We start from the raw sequence: 21,662 nt of genomic DNA, 5'->3' as shown, positions 1-21,662 counted from the left end.
GTGTGATGTCACCACCCACAGCATCGTGTTGTCAGATCAGTGCCCGGGAAAACAACTCCGCCATTCACAGAGTGGTCTGACCTCTGTTTTTATTCATTCACGTAATGTACGTTGGAAGCGCTCCAGCCAGGCGGCTGAAGTCGTACCCATAGGTCCTGCCCTCGGGGCGCTGGCAGCTGAGGGGGCTGATGGGCATGGACAGGAAAAGCTCTGACAAGTGGTGGCTCTGGCAGAAGGAGGGAGGGCTGGAGCAGAGCTCAGCAGTCAGGCTGTCCTTTGAAGGCTGAGCCAGGTTTGAGACACAGACGTGGACCTAAGTCAGTGATGCCGGGACCTCCTAAAGAGGCTGGCAGAGCGGATGGGGGAAGGGAGGAAGGGTAGCTCGGGGCTAGAGCGGCGAGTCTCAGACCTGAGCTCGCCTCTGAATGACCTTGAGGGCTTGTGCAAACACAGCCATCCCGGCGATGCCAGTGCCACCTGGCCCGGGCTTCGCTCCGTGGCGGTTGGGAGCAGCTGAGGGCGGTGGGGTGAGGGCAGGAGCTGCCAGAGCTGAGTTGCAGGGAGACTGGTGTGGTAGAAGGTAGAGACAGCTCGGGAGAGGGAGAGGCCGGTCAGCATCTGTCCTCTAGAGGCTTGACCGGCGCAGGAAGGAAGTAGCAGCTCAGGGCAGGCTTCATTTTGTGTCTGTAGGGGGGTGCTTTTTATGTGTGTGTTTCACTTTTAAAGAATAAAAAGGCTGTTTGCAGTTGTCGCCCTCCTCCAGCCCAGTATCTCGAGGGCCTGTACCCTCTGTGGGCCTGTCCCTCGGGGCCTCTGCACACCCTCCCTCCGTAAGCTTCTGGGGGCTCCTTGCCCGGAACTCACCCCCGTCACCCGCAGGACTCACTGGGAAGCATTTGAGGAACTTTCCAGCCTTCCCTTTATCTGGAAGGCCCCTCCCCACTGCCGCCCCCCTTGACGCTTGCTTCTAAGATGCCCCAAGCATCACTGTTGGTTTTATTTTCCCCCGAGGATGTCGCCTGCAGCCAACACACCCTGTGGTGCCCCCCTCACAGTGTCCCCCTCACAGTGTCCCGCCAGGCCCTTCCCGTTGGCTTCCCAGCCTGCAGGCCTGGTCCGCCCCCCCCCCCCCCCCCCGCGCGCTCGTGGGGACCACATGTGGACTGCGTTTATTTTCTGAGGCAGCGCCTGTTGGCCGCACTTGGAAACGTTAGGAAAATAATCCGGCGTTCACGTGATTTTTTTTTTTTTTTTTTGAGGGACTTCTGCTCTTTCTCTGAATGAGAAACATTTCATTGAAGCCCTTATTTTAATAATTTCTTTTTAAAAATGAATTTTCTGTATCTGGATCCATTCTTAACTTTCATTGGTATCCTAGCATTTTTTATATTTGAGATCTACACCCCTTCCCTTCAAAAAAAAAAAAAAAAGACTACCTAGCATAAAAAATTATTTTTAGAAATTGAAGTAAATTTAGATTAATTTTGGTGTGCACCTTTTGGGAAAGGTTTCAGAGAACCCTCATTAGGGCGAATAATTTGATTTGGAAGCCAGAAAACCCGGTGTTAATAGTCAGCAGCATTGCTTTTCAGTATTTATGTGGAAGGAATATTATGCCATATTAAAAATGACGTTTTGGAAAAGTGACAGTGGCCTGGAGATTCAATGCTCACCAAACCAGGCGGGCTGCAGAGAGAAAGGGCCCCGCCAAGTCTGCACGATGCTCTCAGCCGTCTGAAACGGGGAAAGAAATGCAGAGATGTTACCCACCGTTCATCTTCAGATTACGGGTTATCCTCCTTTATTGTCTTAATCGCATTTCAATTTTTAAATGTTCCATGTTTTCTACAATATGCCTATTCTTTAAGCTTTCCGAGCAGCAGTGGCCATTTGAATGAAAAGGCTTTCTTCCCTGTACACTGGGGTGACCCATGGTAGTGGCTGTTAGTCTCCCGTGGGCGTGACTTGGACTCAGCCCTGTTGCGTTTCCGGAGCTGGCAGGGTTGTGCAGCTGCACGCACAGGAGGGGTCAGCACCCGCACCCCGGCCGGGTCACGGCTGTTTCCTCCCTGGCATCGCTGACCACACTGCCTTGCACAGAAGCGTGGCCTTGGATGTCTCTGGGCTGAGCCGTGCCGTCCTTCTTCCTCCCGGAAGGGGCGTCCTTGCTGGTCTCCCCAGCCGAGCTGGCTTGTGTCTGACTGCGTGGCCTGCGGAGGGGGCGTTCCTTTCACAGCTCTCCCTTCTTTTCGTGTTTGATGTCTGTGGGGGGGCTGGTCCAGCTGTAGCAGACATCCCGCCCGCCAGGACAGGAAGGTTCGGGTGTGCCTTTCCTTCCGACACGCGTGGCCCCCTGAGGGGGCAGGGCGGTTAACCCCTAACCAGGTACCACCAGGTACCATGTGGTCCGAGTTCTCCGAGGCCCTCACATCGGGGCACCTTGCCCACCTGTTTTGGCACAGCCTGTGGCCTGTGCACCCCTCATGGCCCCAGACTTCCAGGGACCCGGGTGGTTTAAAGCCACCTGGAGTGCGTATCTTGTGTGGGAAGAAACACCATCTCGCTGTTGAAACGAGCGCCTTAAATCGGCCCCTGCCATTTCTGTTCCATCTGGGAACGCTAGGTGGCGCCAGAGCGTTCGGTCCCCAGAGCTTTCCTGCCCAGCGTGGTTACGGGCTTGTGGTGGAGAGACCAGCCCTCAGCCACATGTCCTCCTCCTTTCATCAGCAGAATCCAGTTTTAAACATCAGAGGGGCTGACAGAAACTGCCTGAACCTTCCTCGATTCCCAGATACGTTCACTGTGCTCTAGGAAAGTCTGAGGACCTGACGAGAGCCACATACGTAGGAAAATTTCAGTCTCCCCAGGAGCCATGGTTCCTCACTTAGAGCTTCTAGGTACCACCCTTTTCACTGTGTTTTCCTTTTTTTTTAAAGCTCCAATTAGTACCGTAACTGTTGACTGTGTCTCCTCGAAGTAGAGGCATATATCTGTGTACAGACATACCTTGCTGTGTTGTGCTTCACAGATACTGCGTGTTTGTTTGTTTGTTTTACAAATGGAAGGTTGTAGCAACCCTGTGGCAAGCAAGTCTCTTGGCAGCATTTTTGCAACAGCACTGGCTCACTTTGTGTCTCACAGTTTGGTAATCCTCACAGTACTTCAGACTTTTCCACTATCATATTTGTTACGGTGATCAGTGATCTTTGATGTTACTAATATTATTACTAGGGCTCAGATAATAGCGTTTTTCAGCAATAAAGTCTTTTAAAATTAAGGTATGTACATTGTGTTTTTGTAGGCATGATGCTATTGCACACTTGGTGGACTATAGTATAGTGTAAACATAGCTTTTATATGCACTGGGAAACCAAAAAGTTCACGTGACTACCTTTATTACAATGTTCACTTTATTGTGGTGGTCTGGAACCCAGCTTGAAACATCTCCAAGGTCTGCCTGTATTATCCTTTAAAATAAGAGGAGAAACATTTACTCTTCTGAAAGAGCACGACTGCCCCAGTAAACCAGCTGGTTCCCCACTCATTCCAATTACAGAGTTGAAATATGTTACCACAAAGTGTAAGGCGTTTTCTTTTCCAAGCCTCTTTTTCCTTTGCCTGCAGTTTGTCTAGTTTGTTTCCTTCATTAATTACCTGTAAAGGAAGATGACAGACGTTACGGATATTATAGCACAGGAAAAGCCATCTGAAAATGAAATTCACGTGGCCAGAACCTTCCTTACGAGGATTTTGAGAAACTTTATGAGGTACAGTTTTGGTTTTACAATTCCTTTACTTCTGTGGTGTGATGAATTCGTCTGTTTTATGCTTTGGCTCGTGGGAAACTATCAAAAAGTCAACACATTCCACATTTTGCCACCCGTGTATTTTTCCTCGTTTCTGAGTCATCAGAAGGTTTATGTTATAAATGCTTTCTGGGTTTTCTTTAATATTCGTTGTTGCATAATATTCTTTAATGTTTTTGCCTGTTGGAAGAATGTTTGATCCCCATCAGGTACTTAGAGGCTCAGTTGAACCCTTTCTCCGATCTCGATTGGGCTGTAAAGTGTCCTTGGTGAGGCTAGATCCGTCTTAAATTGCAGGAGGGGGCTTCCCTGGTGGCGCAGTGGTTGAGAGTCCATCTGCCAATTCAGGGGACACGGGTTCGTGCCCCGGTCCGGCAGGATCCATCATGCCGCGGAGCGGCTGGGCCCGTGAGCCATGGCCGCTGAGCCTGTGCGTCCGGAACCTGTGCTCCGCAATGGGAGAGGCCATAGCAGTGAGAGGCCCGCGTACAGCAAAAAAAAAAAAAAAAATTGCAGGAGGAGGGGCGAGCACAGGCCATGTGCTCCTGCAGCAGCTTTACCCGGGAGGCCCTGTGATGTTCCTACGTCGGCTGCAGGGATGTCCAACTGGACATGCTGTTTCACACCTGGGCAGGTGTGGTCAAAAACCTAATAAGCCACCCACGGATGGTGGGGACGGTGGAGGGGGGCAGGGAAGGCTCCTGCCACGTTCAGAAGCCCTGGCAGGAATGGACTGGAGCCTGTTGGTCTTAGGGCGTGGTGATTCCCATGACAGGAGCCCTTAGATGACTTCGGACGCTCTGGGAGGCTCAGAGGAATACGTGTCCACCAGTCCCCGTTAACTGCAGGATAGCTGTGTTCACTTAGTGAAGTGAGTGAATAAATAAATGCAGTCAAAACTCCGCGGGACCCAGCTCAAGCTTTTCTGCAGCCCAGTGCCTTCTCCTCAAACAGGCTAAGGGCGTGTGCAAAGTTGCACTGACACCGGACAGACAGAAGATGCTGCTGTGTCTTGGGGATGGGGCAGCGGGGGTCGTGGGCAAGATTCATGCACTTACTTAGAATAAATTTGGAAGCCTAAGGGCTGGTTCACATTCTGGGGCCTGTGATTCTCGCCGGGGGATGTTCTCCGGTAACGAACCTGTACAAAGAGCGTCGGTGCCCGGATGCAGTGGGAAGCACCTGACAGCGATGCAGTAAATCACCCAGGAATCGTTTCTGCCTCCCGCTCCTTTCTTGGCCTGAAGTTGTCCATGTTGTGAAGTCCCTGAGTCATCTGCATCCTTTTTCAGGAGGAATGAGCTGAGCTGGAGGCCGCACTCCTGGCACGTCACCAAGTTCTCCGACAGCCACCCCGAGACATCGGCATCTCCGTTCCCCTCTACCAGCTCCTGCCCCTTGTGGCCAGGCCAGCACCACGCCAGGTAGGCACGCCTTTCCCGCCGGGATGGGAAGCTGGTTTCACTTTCTGCCACACTCATGACTTCCCTGCCTTGTCGTAATTGTGCATTTCTCACTTTATTTTAGTTTTTGTTGAGGTACAGTTAATTTATGATATTATTCATTTCCGGTGTACAACATAGGGATGCAAAATTTCTATAGCTTATACTCCATTTAAAGGTATCATAAAGTATTGGCTCAGTTCTCTGTGCTGTACAGTATATCCTTGTAGCTTATTTATTTTATAGCTTATACCTCTTCCTCCCCTACCCCTATCTTGCCCCGTCGCCCTTCCCTCTCCCCACTGGGAACCACAAATTTGTTCTCTACGTCTGTGAGTCTGCTTCTGTTCTGTTATATTCGTTTGTTTATTTTTTTAGGTTTCACATATAACTGATATCATACAGTATTTGTCTTTCTCTGTCTGACTTAGTTCATTAAGCGTAATACCTCTCTAGGCCCATCCATGTAGATGCAAATGGCAAAATTTCATTCTTTTTTATGGCTGAGCAGTATTCCATTGTGTGTGTGTGTGTGTGTGTGTGTGTACATGTATAATTTATACCAATCTTCTCCTTGTAAATAATGCTGCTATGAACATTGGGGTGCATGTATCTTTTCAAATCAGTGTTCTCATTTTCTTTGGGTATATACTCAGGAGTGGAATTGCTAGATCATAGGGTAGTCCTATTTTTAGTTTTTTGAGGAACCTCCATACCGTTTTCCACAGTGGCTGCACCAGTTTACATTCCCACCAACACTGAACAAGTGTTCCTTTTTCTCTACGTCCTCACCAGCAGTTGTTATTTGTTGTCTTTTTGATGGTGTGAGGTGATACCTCATTGTGGTTCTGATTTGCATTTCTCTGATTAGTGATGTTGAGCACTTTCCATGTGCCATCTGTATGTCTCCTTTGGAAGAATGTCTGTTCAGTTCTTCTGCACATTTTTAAATCAGGTTTGTTTTTTTAGATATTGAGTTGGATGGGCTGTTTATATATTTTACATATTAACCCCTCATTGGTCATATCATTTGCAAATATCTTCTCCCATTCAGTAGGTTGTCTTTTCATTTTGTCGATGGTTTCCTTCCCTCTGAAAAAAAAAAAGGCCTTTAATTTTCGGAATTTCCCCGGTGGCGCAGTGGTTAAGAATCCGCCTGCCAATGCAGGGGACACGGGTTCGAGCCCTGTTCCGGGAAGATCCCACATGCAGTGGAGCAACTAAGCCTGTGTGCCACAACTGCTGAGCCTACGCTCTAGAGCCCGCAAGCCACAACTGCTGAAGCCCACGTGCCTAGAGCCTGTGCTCCACAACAAGAGAAGCCACCACAATAAGAAGCCCGTGTACCACAATGAAGAGTAGCTCCTGCTCACCGCATCTAGAGAAAGCCTGCGTGCAGCAACAAAGACCCAGCACAGCCTTAATTAATTAATTAATTATTTTTTTAAAAAAGCCTTTAGGGCTTCCCTGGTGGCGCAGTGGTTGAGAGTCAGCCTGCCGATGCAGGGGACACGGGTTCGTGCCCCTGTCCGGGAAGATCCCACATGCCGTGGAGTGGCTGGGCCCATGAGCCATGGCCGCTGAGCCTGCGCGTCCGGAGCCTGTGCTCCGCAACGGGAGAGGCCACAGCAGTGAGAGGCCCGCGTACCGCAAAAAAAAAAAAAAAAAAAAAGCCTTTACTTTTAATTAGGTCCCATTTGTGTATTTTTGCTTTTCTTTCTTTTGTCTTAGGAGACAGATCCAAAAAAATATTGCTACAGTTTGTATCAGAGAGTGTTCTGCCTATGTTTTCCTCTAGGAGTTTTATGGTTTCTGGTCTTAAATTTAGGTCTTTAATCCATTTTGAGTTTATTTTTGTGTATGGTGTTAGCGAGTGTTCTAATTCATTCTTTTACATGTAGCTGTCCAGTTTTTCCAGCACCACTTATTGAAGAGGCTGTCTTTTCCCCACTGTATATTCTTGCCTCCTTTGTCGTGGATTAATTGACTATAAGTGTGTGGGTTTACTTCTGGGCTCTCTATTCTGTTTCATTGTTGTATGTGTCTGTTGTTGTGCCAGTACCATATTGTTTGATGACTGTAGCTTTGTGGTATAGTCTGAAGTCAGGGATTGTGATACCTCCAGCTCTGTTCTTCTTTCTCAAGATTGTTTTGGCTCTTCAGGGTCTTTCATGTTTCCATGCAAATATTAAAATTATTTATTCTTGTTCTGTGAAAAATGCCCTTGGTATTTTGATAGGGATTGCATTGAATCTGTAGATTGCCTTGGGTAGTATGGTCATTTTAACAGTATTCTTCCAGTCCATGAACACGGTATATATTTCCATCTGTGTATGTCATCTTCAGTTTCCTTCATCAGTGTCTTACAGTTTTCTGAGTATAGGTCTTTTACCTCCTTGGTTAGATTTATTCCTAGGTATTTAGTTCTTTTTGATACAGTGGTAAATGGGATTGTTTCCTTAGTTTCTCTGTCAGATAGTTCATTGTTAGTATGCAACACATTTTTTGGTATTGATTTTGTATCCTACAACTTGACCAAATTCACTGATGAGCTCTAATAGTTTTTTGGTGGCGTCTTTAGGATTATCTAGGTACAGGAAGTCCCCTACATACGAACGAGTTCTGTTCTGAGAGCACGTTTGTAAGTCCAGTTTGTTCGTTAAGTCCAACAAAGTTAGCCTACGTACCCAACTAACGCAGTCAGCTATATAGTACTGTACAGTAAGAGTTTTATAATACTTTTCACACAAACAATGCATAAAAAAACAAACACAAAAAATAAAACATTTTTAATCTTATAATACAGTACCTGGAAAAGTACAGTAGTCCAGTACAGTAGCTGGCATCCAGGGGCTGGCATCGAGTGAACAGACCAGAAGAGTTACTGACTGGAGGAGGGAGAGGAGGTGGGAGATGTAGAGCTGAAGGATCGTCAGCAATAGGAGACAGAGGGGGAGCTGCAATTTCACTCACTCCTCACGTTGCTGGCCCAGGTTCTGGTTCCTTGCTGGATTCAATTCTATCTACCCTCTTGAAAAAACGATCCAGTGATGTCTGGGTAGTAGCCCCCCTTTTATTTTTTTTTTTTGCGCTACGCGGGCCTCTCACTGCCGTGGCCTACTCCTGTTGCGGAGCACAGGCTCCGGACACGCGGGCTCAGCGGCCATGGCTCACGGGCCCAGCCGCTCCGTGGCACGTGGGATCCTCCCGGACTGGGGCACGAACCCGCGTCCCCTGCATCGGCAGGCGGACTCTCAACCACTGCATCACCGGGGAAGCCCAGTAGTAGCACTTTTCTTCTCGTCATAGATGACACGGTAGCACTGGATTGCATTCTGAACGGCTGCTGCAGCCTTTGTGTACCGTTCTAAGTTTGGGTCCTGTGCCTCGAAAACTAACAGTGCCTCCTCAGATAAAGAAAATCCCCTGCCTTTTCCTGCATCGTGAATCTCCTTGGTTCTTCAGCTACTTCTTCCTCTTGTTCCTCTTTGTGCTCTCTCTGGGCCTCCAGTTCTGTCAGGTCTCCATTAGTAAGCTCCTCGTGTTACACAGCAAGGAGTTCAATGAAATCATCCTCTTGCAGATCTCGCTTGAAATAAAGATACTGTACTCCTGGACTCTACACAGTCCTGTACAGTACACAGAAGCACAGCCCCTTGTAGAGGATGCATGCACGCGACAACGTGCCAGACACGTGAACTAGCTTCTGTGATTGGACAGGCGAATGCGTGTTGCCGTCTTTGAAAGTTCTCAACTTGAAGGTTCGTAGGTAGGGGGCTTGCTGTGCAGTGTCACGTCATCTGCAAGCAGTGACAGCAGTTTGACTTCTTCCTTTCCAGTTTGGATTCCTTTTATTGCTTTTACTTTGATTGCTGTGGCTAAGACTTCCAAAAGTATGTTGAATAAGAGCGGTGAGAGTGGGCATCCTTGGCTTGTTCCTGATCTTAGAGGAAATGCTTTCAGCTTTTCACCATTGAGGGTGATGTTGGCTGTGGGTTTGTCATAGATGGCCTCTGTTACGTTGAGGTACGTCCCCTCTGTACCCACTTTGTTGAGAGTTGTTATTCATAATGGATGCTGAATTTTGTCAGAACCTTTTTCTGCATCTCTTGAGCTGATCATATGGTTTTCGTCCTTCAGTTTGTTAATGTGGTGTCTCACGCTGGTTGATTTGTAGATATGGAACCATCCTTGCATCCCTGGGATAAATTCCACTTGATCATGGTGTATGATCCTTTTAATATATTTTTTGGATTCAGTTTGCTAATATTTCGTTGAGGACTTTTCATCTATGTGCATCAGTGGTACTGACCTGTAATTTTATTTTTCTGTGATATCTCTGTCTGGTTTTTGTATCAGGGTGATGCTGGCCCTGTAGAATGAGTTCAGAGCATTCCTTCCTTTGCAATTTTTAGGAAAGTCGGAGAAGGAAAGGCATTAGTTCACCAGATGAAGCCATCTGGTCCTGGACTTTTGTCTGTTGGGAGTTATTTGTTTGTTTTTTTAGATTGAGTTTCATTACTGGTAATTGGTTTGTTCATATTTTCTACTTTCTGGTTCGGTCTTGGGAGATTGTACTTTCCTAGAAATTTGTCCATTTCTTCTAGGTTGTGTTTCTGTGGTATCAGTTACAACTTTTTTCATTTCTGGTTTTATTGATTTGGGGCCCTCTTTTTTTCTTGACGTGCCTGGCTAAAGATTTATCGATTTTGTTTACCTTTTCGAAGAATCGGCTTTTAGTTTTATTGATCTTTGTTAATGGCTTTTTAGTCTGTATTTCATTTATTTCTGCCCCAATCTTCATGATTTCTTTTCTTCTGCTAACTTTGGGCTTTGTTTGTTCTTTTTCTAGTTCCTGTAGGTATAAGGTTAGGTTGTTCGAGCTGTTTGTTTGTTTCCTGAGGTAAGCTTGTGTTGCTCTAAACGTCCCTCTTAGGACTGCTTTTGTTGTGTCCCATAGATTTTGGCTTGTTGTGTTTTAAATATCATCTTTCTTGACCTGAGAATGATGTTCTTTTTCTGATGAGAAAAGGCCGTGGACACACCGTTACTGGTAGGACTCTAAATTTTTTCACTGAGCAGGCAGGTGTATAATGCCTGAAAACAAAAAATAAAACACCAAGAGAAAGGACAAGCAAGTGTGCTTCCTCATTTATGTTGTCCAGCTGATAAATCAGGAGCCTGGAGGCTTCGCTTTCTGGCTGAATCCCTTTGGGCCAGCCGAGTGGGATGGCTGTCCGCGTCCCCCACGTGTCCACAGCCACCACGTTACTTATTGCTGGGCAGGTTTTTTGGCCGAAGCTCCCCCAGGAAATTCTGTTAAACACCAGCACTCTCTCCCCAAACCCCAGGTTGCTGTGTGGAGGTACAGGGGAAACCAGGGGGCTTCACAGCCCATGTGCCAGGCCTGGTGGTTTCTTGGTAACTGTGAGACAGAGGATGTTAGAATGGTGAGCTGGTGGAAGCGGCGGCGGGGGGGGGGGGGCACTGCTCAACCTGGCTTCTCTGGAGCCCACATTTTGGGGTCAGAAGGGCTAATGCAAGGCACACATGGGAGAGCACCATGGGTGTGTTGGCTTGGAGATGTTCCTCCTGGCCACGTGGAGCGTCCAGTTACCCGAGGCTAGTGGCCAGTGTCTTCACTGGTCTATTAGAAGGATGATGGTAACAGCAGTAGTGTGGCTGTGGGGTATGTACACCAGTGCACATGTGAGCGTGTATGTGTACCTCTGTGTGTGTATGTATCTGGGTATGTGTGTGTATCTCTGCGTGTGTGCATATTTGTGGTATGCATGACTGTGTGTGTCTCTTGTGTGTGTGTGTGTGTGGAGCTAACATAACTATTTCAAAATGAGGTTTCGGCTGTTAGTAAATACTGGTCTGCTGTGAAGGAAATAGGTCTTAAGTACAGTATTACCTATTTCAAGCCATAAGAGATTATAATAGTTGGAGTCCAGGGTGTTTTTGAAAAACCAGATTCTCCTCCGTGTGGTAAAACTTCAGTAAAAAGTGGGCCTTATATTTCATTAAGCCCATTTGTTGGTTTCTTGATTAAAGAAACACATATGCCCTGTGGAAGAAGTGCTTAGCTTTGTTTATATTTGCTTGGACTTAGAATCTCCTGGAAGAATCCCCTCAGGAATACTGGTGGGAGGATGGAGAAGAACATGCTGCATTTCTGCGAAGGGTACCTGGTGTGTCCTCTGCAGACATGGCGTGGAACGGTCATGGCCTCCCTCGTATGACTTAATGAAAGCACTTAACATGGGTGGATAAAAAGTTTCATTATTGAGAGCTTTAAGTGTGCAGTAGTAGCACTATGTCTAAAAAAAAAAGTACATACGTTAGTCTTAAAATACTTTATTGCTAAAAAATGCTACTCATCGTCGGAGCTTTCATTAAATTACAGGCACACGTCATTTCAAAATGAGGCATGCCTGTGATTTTAATATCTGGGTTTGGAAAAGTCATGTTATCTCTGAACTTGCCTTTTTAAGTTGAAGATCGTTCTCTTTTGATGGCTTTCTTTGTGTTAGCAGTCCGTAGTATGAATCATTTCCTGCACTCAACCAGGGGGCCACAGACTCGTCTCGCAGGGGGCCAGACAGGATTGACACCTCAGGCTGGTGGGCCAGTGTCCGCGGCAGCCGCGCAGCTCTGCCGTTGGGAGCAAAGCACACAGCCATGACCGAGTTCCCGTCAAACTCGAGTTATGAGCACTGAAATCGGAATTTCGTATCATTTTCACGCATCAGGAAGTACTCTTTTGATTCCGTGCCCCGCCCCGCCCCCATTAAAAAACTCTAAAAGCCGTCCTTAGCTCACGGGCTGCGGTTTGCTATCTGCGACACTTAACCGGTGATTGAGGATCAAGGTGCTCACAGGAGCATTGCCTGCTGCTGCCTGCTCTGGACCTGGTCCAGCCTGTGGGTGTCAAGCTGAGAGATGTACCGCGGCGTGGAAGGTTTTCTGTTTGGGGACAGGCGTCGTGTGGGTAGGACTCGGTCCTTTCAGCCTGCCCTTGGAAAGCTGCTCTTTGAAATGGGAAAACTTAGACGCGCCGCACCCAGGGGTCTCGCTCCGGGACGAGTGGCTGCCTTCTGCCCAGGGCCAGCCGCTCCTACGTGCATTGTCTCATCTTGCCCTGTGTTGCAACATGACTCTAAAGCACGCTGTTGCCTGTGGTTCTTGTTTCCTAGCTCTTCGTCGCAGGACCTGTCGAGCGGGCTGTGGGAGCAGACGCATCTGCTGCGCGCCTCTGAGCGCTTCAGCTCCCTGGGGAGCGTGGACAGCCTGGACCAGCCTGCCCAGCCCTACCCGTCCGGGCGCCTCTCGGCTGCCAAGTCCAACAGCAGCATCGACCACCTGGGCGGCCCGAGCAAGCGGGACTCGGCTTACGGCTCCTTTTCCACCAGCTCCAGCACGCCTGACCACACCCTGCCCAAGGCGGATGCCTCCTCTGCTGAGAACATCCTCTACAAAGTGGGCCTTTGGGAGGCCTCCGCCGGAGGCAGCGACCGGCAGGGCCTGGCTGCCGGCGACCCTCAGTGTGTGGACGAGAGGCTCGGGTGCTTCCCCCCCAGGGTCCCCTGTGACAGCAGCAGGAGCCCCAGGCCCGAGGACAGCCCTGAGCCCAAGCTAGCTGCTTCCGGGAGGTCCAGTTTTGGGCCAGTCTGGTATGTTCCCGATAAGAAGAAGGCCTCTTCGTCCCCTCCTCCGCCCCCTCCCCCTCTCCGCAGTGACAGCTTTGCGGCCACCAAGAGCCACGAGAAGACCCAGGGCCCTCCATTCTCAGAGGCGGCCACCACGCAGCACCCTCCGGGCGTGACCCGCGCTCAGTCCCACAGCGACTGGCGACCGGAAGCGGCCGATCAGCCGCAGAGACCAGCGCGCCTGGGCGACGGGAGGAGAGCCGGAAGCTCGGGCTGTGCGCCGGGTGTCCCCCTGGACTGCGGGTGGCCGCCGTGCGACAGCGGGGCCAGGGCCCTCCCGGGGGCCCCCAGCCGGCTCCAGGCCTCCCTGTCCAGCACGGACGTGCGCTGCCCGCCACCTTCGCCCGCGTGCCAGCACCCGCGCCACTCCAGCGACGAGAGCCCCTTCTTTCACGAGGGGTCCGGTGCCGCCACGTGGCTCAGGGAGCAGCCGCCTGCCGAGCGCTTCCCGGATGACAGCGCCGCTCCGGTGGGGCGGCCCAGCGCTGGCGACCAGACGGGGGACTGTGGCGCGCAGAGCCGCTACTACTGCGTGACCTCCAGACGCGGCCCGCAGGGCGGCGCCCCGGCCGCGCAGCCCCGCTGCTACCCGCCCCGGCTCGAGGGGCCCCCGGGCGCCCGGCAAAGGGGGAGGGTGGCGCCGGCGGACAGGGAGGCCGGGGGCCACTGCGAGGGAACCGAGGAACCGCCCGCGGCCGGCCTCGTGGAAACGGCGAGTGTGAAGAGGGTCGCAGGCGGCTTCGCGTGGGGCCACGCGGGCGGCGAGATCTGCCCCCTGCAGACGCCCATGCTGCACTCGCTGACCCAGGAAGGGGCGCGCCGGCCCGAGGCCGGCCACGAGGGCGCCCCGGAGAGGCCCCCGCCCGAGGCCCTGGCGGGCAAACCCATGCGGAGGAGCGACCGTTTCGCCACCACCCTGAGGAACGAGATCCAGCTGCGGCGAGCCAGGCTGCAGAAGAGCCGGAGCACGGCAACCCTGGCCGGCGCCGCGGATGGGGACGAGACCACCGCCGAGGCAGAGGCGCGCGGCTGGGGGGTGCAGCCGGCAGGGGGCGTCCCGGAAGCCGCCTTCTCCAGCACTTATAAGGACCACCTGAAGGAGGCGCAGGCCCGCGTCCTGAGGGCCACGTCGTTTAGGCGCCGTGACCTGGAGCCCAGCCCCTCGGACCCCGACACCCTCCCTCGCGTCTGGGAGGCGGCCCCGGCCAGGCTGCCCTCGAGCGCCGGCGGCGCACTGCACGCCCCGCGCATCGCAGGCCGGAGGCGCTTCACGGCCGAGCAGAAACTGAAGTCCTACTCCGAGCCCGAGAAGATGAACGAGGTGGGGCTCGCGGGGGATGAGCGCCCGCGCCAGCGACCCGCGCCTCCCGACGAGGCCGTGCGCACCTTTGCCGACAGGTGGAAGTTTTTTGAGGAAACCAGCAAGCCCGTAGGCCAGCGGTCGGGGCTGAGGCCGGCACCCTGTGGGTTCCCCAAGGAGAAGCCAGAGAGGCCTTGGACAGCGGGCCCCGGAAAGGAGGGAAAGGTGGGGAGATCAGACCCGCCTCAGAGGCTGGGAACCTTTGCAGAGTATCAAGCCTCGTGGAGGGAACAGAGGAAAGCCCCGGAAGCCAGGAGTTCTGGGAGGTACCACTCGGCAGACAACATCCTGGACGTGGGTCTGGACCAACACGAGAGGCCACAGTACATCCACGGAAGGTCCCGGTCGTCGCCCTCGACCGACCTCTACAAGGAGGTAAGCGTCCTGCAGGGAGCCAGGACAGAGCCACCGTAATCCCATCTTAAGGTGCGTATAGGACAGCCCCAGGATATCATGGCCCACTGCCGTTGTGACTTGTGTCCAGCTGTCTGAGCGTTTACGTGCACCAGCTTTCCTAGTATCAGCACCTGGGGACAGAGGCGATACACTCATGACAATTGCGAGTGCCCTGTTTTCACCCACGTCTCGAGTTCCCAGCCTCATTGTCAGCTCTCGCTGAAGCGGTCTTTCCCTTTGATTAGCTTGCCCTTAATATACAAAGGGAAGAAATTGGGGGAGATGATAGAAAATGGCAAGCTCTCCTCTGAAATTACAAGGGGTGCTTTATAGCAAGGCTTAAGGCAACACGTGATCGTTTCCAAACCTTGATGTCACTTGATGCTATTAGTTTTCTTCTTAGTCCCTTTTTGTGGTGAAATATCTTTAAAGGTTGTTCTGGGGCAAATGTAATTGAAAATGCAGTGCGTTAAACTATTTCACTTTTTTTTTAAAGTAGGAGTTTTGATGGTGAAAGTTGATGGGAAGCTTTCTGAAAAGCTACACATTTGTATCCATACCTCAAAGTCCGTAGTCAGTCTCCCTCTCCCACTCTCTCTGCTTTTTCTCCCCCTTCCATCTGCATTTGTACATTTCAAAGAAAAGATTTCCTGCAGCATCAGATGGAGGTTCTTTTAAGAAAAACCAGCCATCGGTTTGTTACACAATAATGAACGTCCGCATGTGAAGACAGGTGCAGGTTTCTCTGTGGCCCCCTGGTGCAGAAAGGCCTGCAAACACCGTGACCGTGTGCCCATGCCCCGTGCAGTGTGACCTCTGAGAATTCCATGCTTGATCGGTCAAGAAACAAGGCTCCCAGACTCCAGGTCCTGGGGCTTGAGGTTTCGCTGCAGGGAGCCGTGACCAGCTGGGTTCGATTTGATTAGGGTTTGGGGGCCAGTGTGTCAACACAGGTTTATGACCCTCACGTAGGAGTCCTGCTTCCTGCCCAGAGCCGAAGGGGACGCATGGTCTTGTTGAGTCTTTTTGATGAGACGCTTTGGAGAGCCGGGCTCGCGGGTCCCGTGGCCGGCTGACGGCGGGCGGCGTCACTGCCTTCGTGGTGCGGGCTCACAGGGCGAACCCACAATGAAGGGTTCGTGATCACAGAGGTCTCGGAGGCGGCAGCTTGATGACCGGGTGTCTCATTGTGCCACCCTTGGCAGGAAGCTTCTGTGGAAGTGCGACGGCAAACGGAGGACCCCGGTGCGCGCAGAGAGCTTTCTTCCTCAGTCCAGGCCGAGGAGGGACGCCCCACCCCAAGGTAGGAGACTGTTGGACTTCGCGTTACTGAGAAGGCGTCTTGGGGTGGGCTGCATTATGGTGGGTGAGTGCTTGGGTGTCCGGTTTCCGCCAGACCTGAAGTGGCCACTAACCAGGTTCAACTTCCAGCGTCCCCAGGACCAAGCCCTCAGCCCTACACCACTGCCGGCGGGAGGAGCATCCCCAGGGCGGGGACGCTGTGAATGCCATCGTGGCATTTTTGGTTCTTAAAACAGCTGCTGTGTTTTCCATACAGTAAAGTTCTTTATGTTCACAGAACGAGAAACCCAGTGTAGTGGCTTGAATGACATGCTTTATCCAGAGCGGCCATCTGACGGGATGCTTTAACATCGAGGGCACAGCTGGGTTGCTGGGTCTGGAAATCCACATTGTCTGGAAGGATTGTTAGTCAAAGGACTAGGGCAAGCCTTTCTCAATTGGCCTTATCTACTGACTTAATTTTGAGCTTTAAAACAGAAATCGAGTCGGTTGGCTCCCCAAGAGGGGATCAGAGCATCTGAAAGAACGGAATGGCAGCAGTATCACACTGTCACGTGCCCTGATTCTCCAGTGTGTCCAGTGTAGCTGTGTCACTGTAGTGAGGGTGGAATTTAGGTGAAATACATACTGTCGTCTGGACCCTTATCCACAAGGAGGACGGGGGAGGGAAGTGTAGGTCACTGCAGGAACTGGGGTACGACCTTATTTTAAAAGGGCTGATGGAAGAATGGAAGCAAATTTGTACACAGTAGGGTCGCTGAGTGCATACTTTTCTGTTCCTTGAGCATCTCTGGGAGTTGGCGTGCCGCTCAAATTAAACACCAACCTCAAAATTGAAGATTCTGCCCCAGAGATGACCAGTTTAAATGCTTGCTTTTGAGAGCCTTACGTAACGGGGTTTTATTTCATTTGGCTGTAAGCTGAGCGCTGCTGGCCTTGAACAAGAGTGTCGGTGGCTCTGAGGGAGCAGGCGTGGTGGTCTGTGTGTGCATAGTAGGATATGGTCGCAGTTACTTACCAGTCTGCACGGCCAAGACCAGAGAGCCCTGGGTGAGAGAGGGAGGTCCGTGAATAACACACGTACAGAGCTGAGCTGTGTCTGAGCGGCACAGTCAGAGCTCCGTGGCTCTGGATTGCGAGCAGCTCACGTGCCAAGTGACAGCTGTCCTCTTTATCAAAGCCACTTCCGGGCCCTGCTGCCGTCGTGAGAGCGTGCTGTGCTGCGGTGCGGTGCGGTGCGGTGCGGCGGGGACGCTCCCCACACACTCGAGCGCAGGCTTCGCTGCTGCACGGAGGCCTCGGGCGTTTATCCTGCAGAGACACGCATGTGCTGCTTGGAGTTCAGCTCTCCTGCTGTGAAGAGTCATAACACATGGCTTCTAATGTACATACCGTGTGTGTGCGTGTGCGCGCGCGTGTGTGCGGTAACGGTACTGTCGGCAGCGAAGGGGTCAACGGGAACAGGGGAGGGACCCCACGCTGCGTGTTCACAGCTGTGTCTTCTGGCAGGCTGCGTAACCACTCTGACGGAATGAGTTCCAGAAGCTTTCTGCTTTTGAGCTGCAAACCCAGCAATTTTCAGAATCATTGTGTGTGCTTTTAAAGAGTGGTGAGACTCAGTGAAATCCTAGATTAGGGATGTCGAAGAGGCGTTTTGTTTTGTTTTTGAGAAAATGTTTATCTTCTGAAGGAGCAGCGAGGAAGAGTGCCCTTGAAACATTAAATGGGAGAAAAAAGCAATGAAAATGCAGGCAGGGACTGTCCTTTGCTCACCAAAACCCAATCTATAATGCAAAGGTTTAAAGATGCCCAGTGTTTTGCATACATTCATGTAACGTATCTGTGTAAAGAAATCGAATCGCTGATGTGTCAACAGGAACCCGATGATGAAGACTGGCTTCTGTTGTGATGCCAGAAGAGTGTCGAGAGAACATTTATGCAGCAGATCGAATTGAGAACATTTTTGTGAGGTTCAGGATTCTGTGTTCCAGATAAAGTAGGACAGAGGTTCTGCCCCAGGGGACCTCCCAGCGTAGGGGGGACGGAGAGACACCAACACTCAGCATTGAAGCGATGACGCGTAATTGTCATCTTTGTGAAAAGTCACGGGATGGTTCAGAATCTCGGAGGGCCGAGGGTGAGGCGACTTCTGCCTGGGGGTTGTGGACACGACGGGGGGGGGGGGGGGGTTTGAGCAGGACCCAGGCCCTCGGGAGAAGATCTGGCAGTGTTTGCTTGCCTCCAGCTGTGTTCGCAGGGGAGTGGCCTCCTCAACCATCATGTTTCCAGAGCCAGCGTCCACTGTTTTTGGAGGTTTTGCGCCAGATCTCCAAGCTCAGGTGTCCTGACTCACGGCAGTCTGCTCCCTGCCCCAGTGTCACGGGGACCTTGAGAGCTCGTGGGCTGCCATGGCAAACTGCCGGGGTCTGGGCAGCACCAGCAACAGACAGGTATTTATTTATTTTTTTTTTTGCGGTACGCGGGCCTCTCACTGCTGCGGCCTCTCCCGTTGCGGAGCACAGGCTCCGGACGCGCAGGCTCAGCGGTCAGGGCTCACGGGCCCAGCCGCTCTGCGGCATGTGGGATCCTCCCGGACCGGGGCACGAACCCGTGTCCCCTGCATCGGCAGGCGGACTCTCAACCACTGCGCCACCAGGGAAGCCCCAGACGGTTATTTTCTCACAGCTCTGGAGGCCTGAGTCTAAGCTCCAGGTGCTGGCAGGGTGGGTGTCTCCCAGGGCCTCTCTCGGGGTCTTGCAGGCGGCCGCCTTCTCCCTGCGTCCTCACCTGGTCTTCCCTCTGTGTGTGTCTCTGTCCTGATCTCTTCTTAGAAGGACACCAGCCAGATTGGATTAGGGTCCACCCCCATGCCCTCATTTTGCCTTAATCACCTCTTGAAAGAGCTTCATTCTATCACCTTCTGAAGTCCTGGGGGGTTAGGACTTCAAGGTATGAAGGGGAGAGCAGAGTTAGCTCATAATACTAGGAGGAGTGTCTCTGCTTCTCTCTAACGCCTTTAACCAGTTCTGTCTGCTGTGTCCACTCTCTCAGGAAGTGTCCTTTCATTGTCCAGACAAGGTCACACCTGATGTCCTAGGGTTTAAAATAAAGGAGCTGCCATCCTAGCGAGCAGCTGGTGAAGAGGGGAAAACAGTGAAGCCCCTTTGGAGGGCTGTTGCCGGCGTGGAGTTGCACAGACCTTCTGGTGGGTAATTCCCTTTCTAAGAGTGACCTTCTGAGCAGACGCCCATCGCCCTGTAAACAGCGTATGGGGACCAGGGGCTTCTGGTGCCGCCTCTGCCGCTTCTCATGGAGCTGCCCCGTCGCCGGCTGCTCTCTCCCTGCCTGGATGGCTGGTAGCGCCCCTGGCAGACCCTGGGCAGAGTGGAGGTGGGGCTCTGTGCTCCTTCTGGATCGTGGGGAATAGTGCATCCATGTTGGCATGACCTGCTTGCTGAAATTGTATTGACGAGTTTAGTATACATGACAGTACAGTGCATGAAGCGGGCTTTCCGTGCCCGTTAGAGGGGAGTCACCAGCATCTCAAATTTGGTACGCGGACTTGTTGGCCAGTGTCGTGTTTTAAGCCTTGTAAGAAAACTAAGTTTTACCACATGGGGTTCGTGCCCCTCACACGTGAGGGTCTTCTAGAGGACTGCGTCTGGGGGACTCTGCAGACAGGTCTTATAGGGGAAGAGCCCGGGAGGCTGTGGCCACTGGCAGGTTCTCACTCCCCGGCCTTCTCCCGGCCGTTTCTGCCCCCATAGGAGCTGCCGCCAGCAGGCTGGCTCTGAGCTGCAGGCTTGTACTTTGTTGCGACAGATGGGAGAGGAGGGGCAGGGGGAGAATAAGAATAAATCCTAAATCCCGCTAACAGCCAGAAGGTGGAGTCTGTATGAAATCAAGCTCTTTCATTTCACGTGAAATTCATCAGGAAGCTAAGCCCACCTGAGGGTCACCTTCCTGTACTTTTGCCCTGAGAGGTGATTTGCGGTACAGAGCTCGATGCCAAGACTGATTTCCATTTACTCCACAGGCTGCTTGCAAGTAGGTTTCAGAGTGAGAGCGTTGCCATCCGAGCTGCACCCCTCATTTGTTGCTTTGCGGGAGACGTTTACTTCTCCTGGCCTTCAGTTAGCTAAGGGGCAGTTGAAGCTTTCCATTCTGAACTGCTGTGCTGGGTAATTAGGAAGCCCACGCTGGCATGATCACAAGGTGAACCTCAAGCTTGGAAGTTTTCTGGGGTGGAGCCCGGCATCGGCACAGCTTCCTCTCGGGCAGTGCACTGTCTCCCGTGCCCAGAGCCCTTGCTGAGACACAGACCTCCGTCCTCCCAGAGGTGAAAAGCAGCGGCTGTCGGAAGACCCTGGGCCCGGGCTCCAGTGGTGTGTTTCTACGTCTGGCTTTGTGACGACACTTTCCCCTTGTGTTTATACCCGCGTGGCTTCAGGAAGAGCAGAGTCAGGACAAGGCACAGCAGATTGTTTACCTGCCGGCTTGGTCTCGTGACTGCACGCTATTCTCAAGGACGCGTTGTTAGGCGGTGGTTTGAGGGTTCCAGGGCTTGGGGCCCCGGAGCAGAAAGTGAGGCCAGGGAGCCAGGCCCACGGAGCAGTGACGTGTGGGCAGAGACCGTGCCGAAATGTTAACCACTGCGGCGCCGAGGGACAGCGATGGAGACTGGACCCGGGCACCCGAGTTCCGGACGCGGCGGGGAAGCGGTCCTCCACAGACCCCACTTGTGAAGGCAGCTTCTGCCCTCTGAGAGGGTTCTGACACACATCGGCTGATTGCCCCGGTGGCTGCATGCGAGTCCTTTGTTGGGGGTGGGGGTGGGGGAGGGAAAAGCCAAGAGTCCACGGCCCCTCTTCTTGGATGGAGAGACTTCCACAGCTGTTTGACAGGATCCTCTGCTCCTTTATCCTCTGGTCTCCTTTCTTCTCAGTTGACTCCGGTCTTCAAAGCTCAAACCCTTGGGACTTCCCTGGTGGTGCAGTAGTTAAGAATCCACCTGCCAAGGCAGGGGACACAGGTTTGACCCCTGGTCCGGGAAGATCCCACGTGCCGCGGAGCAGCTGAGCCCGCGAGCCACAACTACTGAGCCTGCGCGCCACAGCTACTGAAGCCCATGCGCCCTAGAGCCCACGCGCCGCAACTACCGAGCCCGTGCTCTAGAGCCCTCGAGTCACAACTACTGAGCCTGCGTGCTGCAACTGCTGAAGCCCGCGCACCTAGAGTTATGCTCCGCAACAAGAGAAGCCACCGCATTGAGAAGCCCGCGCACCGCAAGGAAGGGTAGCCCCCGCTCGCCGCAACTAGAGAAAGTCCGTGCGTAGCAACAAAGACCCAATGCAGCAAAAAAAAAAAAAAAAAAAAGCTCAAACCCTTGTCAGTTGCCCTTGGTCGAACTTGCACGTACAGGTACTCTTTGCTGTTTTTGCCTTTCTCCAGAAACCCACAAGAACACACCGACACGCATCATCTCCATTTGATCCTTCCACCCATGCTGCTTTGCTCAATGCCGTGTTTTAAGTCAGCGTACCATGGTTTAGGGCTGGGATGACCTGCAAGGCGGCCATATGGGTTTAATTATACCTTACGTTAATGCTCTCCACGGTGGCAGGGGTGTCGGCAAAGTCTCCTC

At 52.2% G+C, this 21,662-nt stretch overlaps 1 protein-coding gene across 3 annotated transcripts in view; it reads left to right on the top strand.

The window, feature by feature from the left end:
• The window catches only part of SHROOM2 (shroom family member 2), a 135,563-nt gene that overhangs the window by 71,293 nt on the left and 42,608 nt on the right, over positions 1 to 21,662 (top strand). For 2 of the 3 annotated variants that reach the window (XM_029240308.1, XM_029240307.1), the window contains exons 3-5: positions 5,099 to 5,230; positions 12,448 to 14,695; positions 15,922 to 16,019. In XM_029240308.1, coding sequence (XP_029096141.1) covers positions 5,099 to 5,230; positions 12,448 to 14,695; positions 15,922 to 16,019 — 2,478 coding nt within the window. The remainder of the gene's footprint in view (positions 1 to 5,098; positions 5,231 to 12,447; positions 14,696 to 15,921; positions 16,020 to 21,662) is intronic. The other variant, XM_029240309.1, reaches the window with a different exon arrangement.

The sequence above is a fragment of the Monodon monoceros genome, unplaced genomic scaffold (genome assembly GCF_005190385.1).
Source record: "Monodon monoceros isolate NGI ecotype Baffin Bay Population unplaced genomic scaffold, NGI_Narwhal_1 Super_Scaffold_22, whole genome shotgun sequence".
NCBI lineage: Eukaryota > Metazoa > Chordata > Mammalia > Artiodactyla > Monodontidae > Monodon > Monodon monoceros.
Note: the sequence above shows the minus strand (reverse complement) of the source record. Positions and strands in the feature narration are given on the sequence as shown.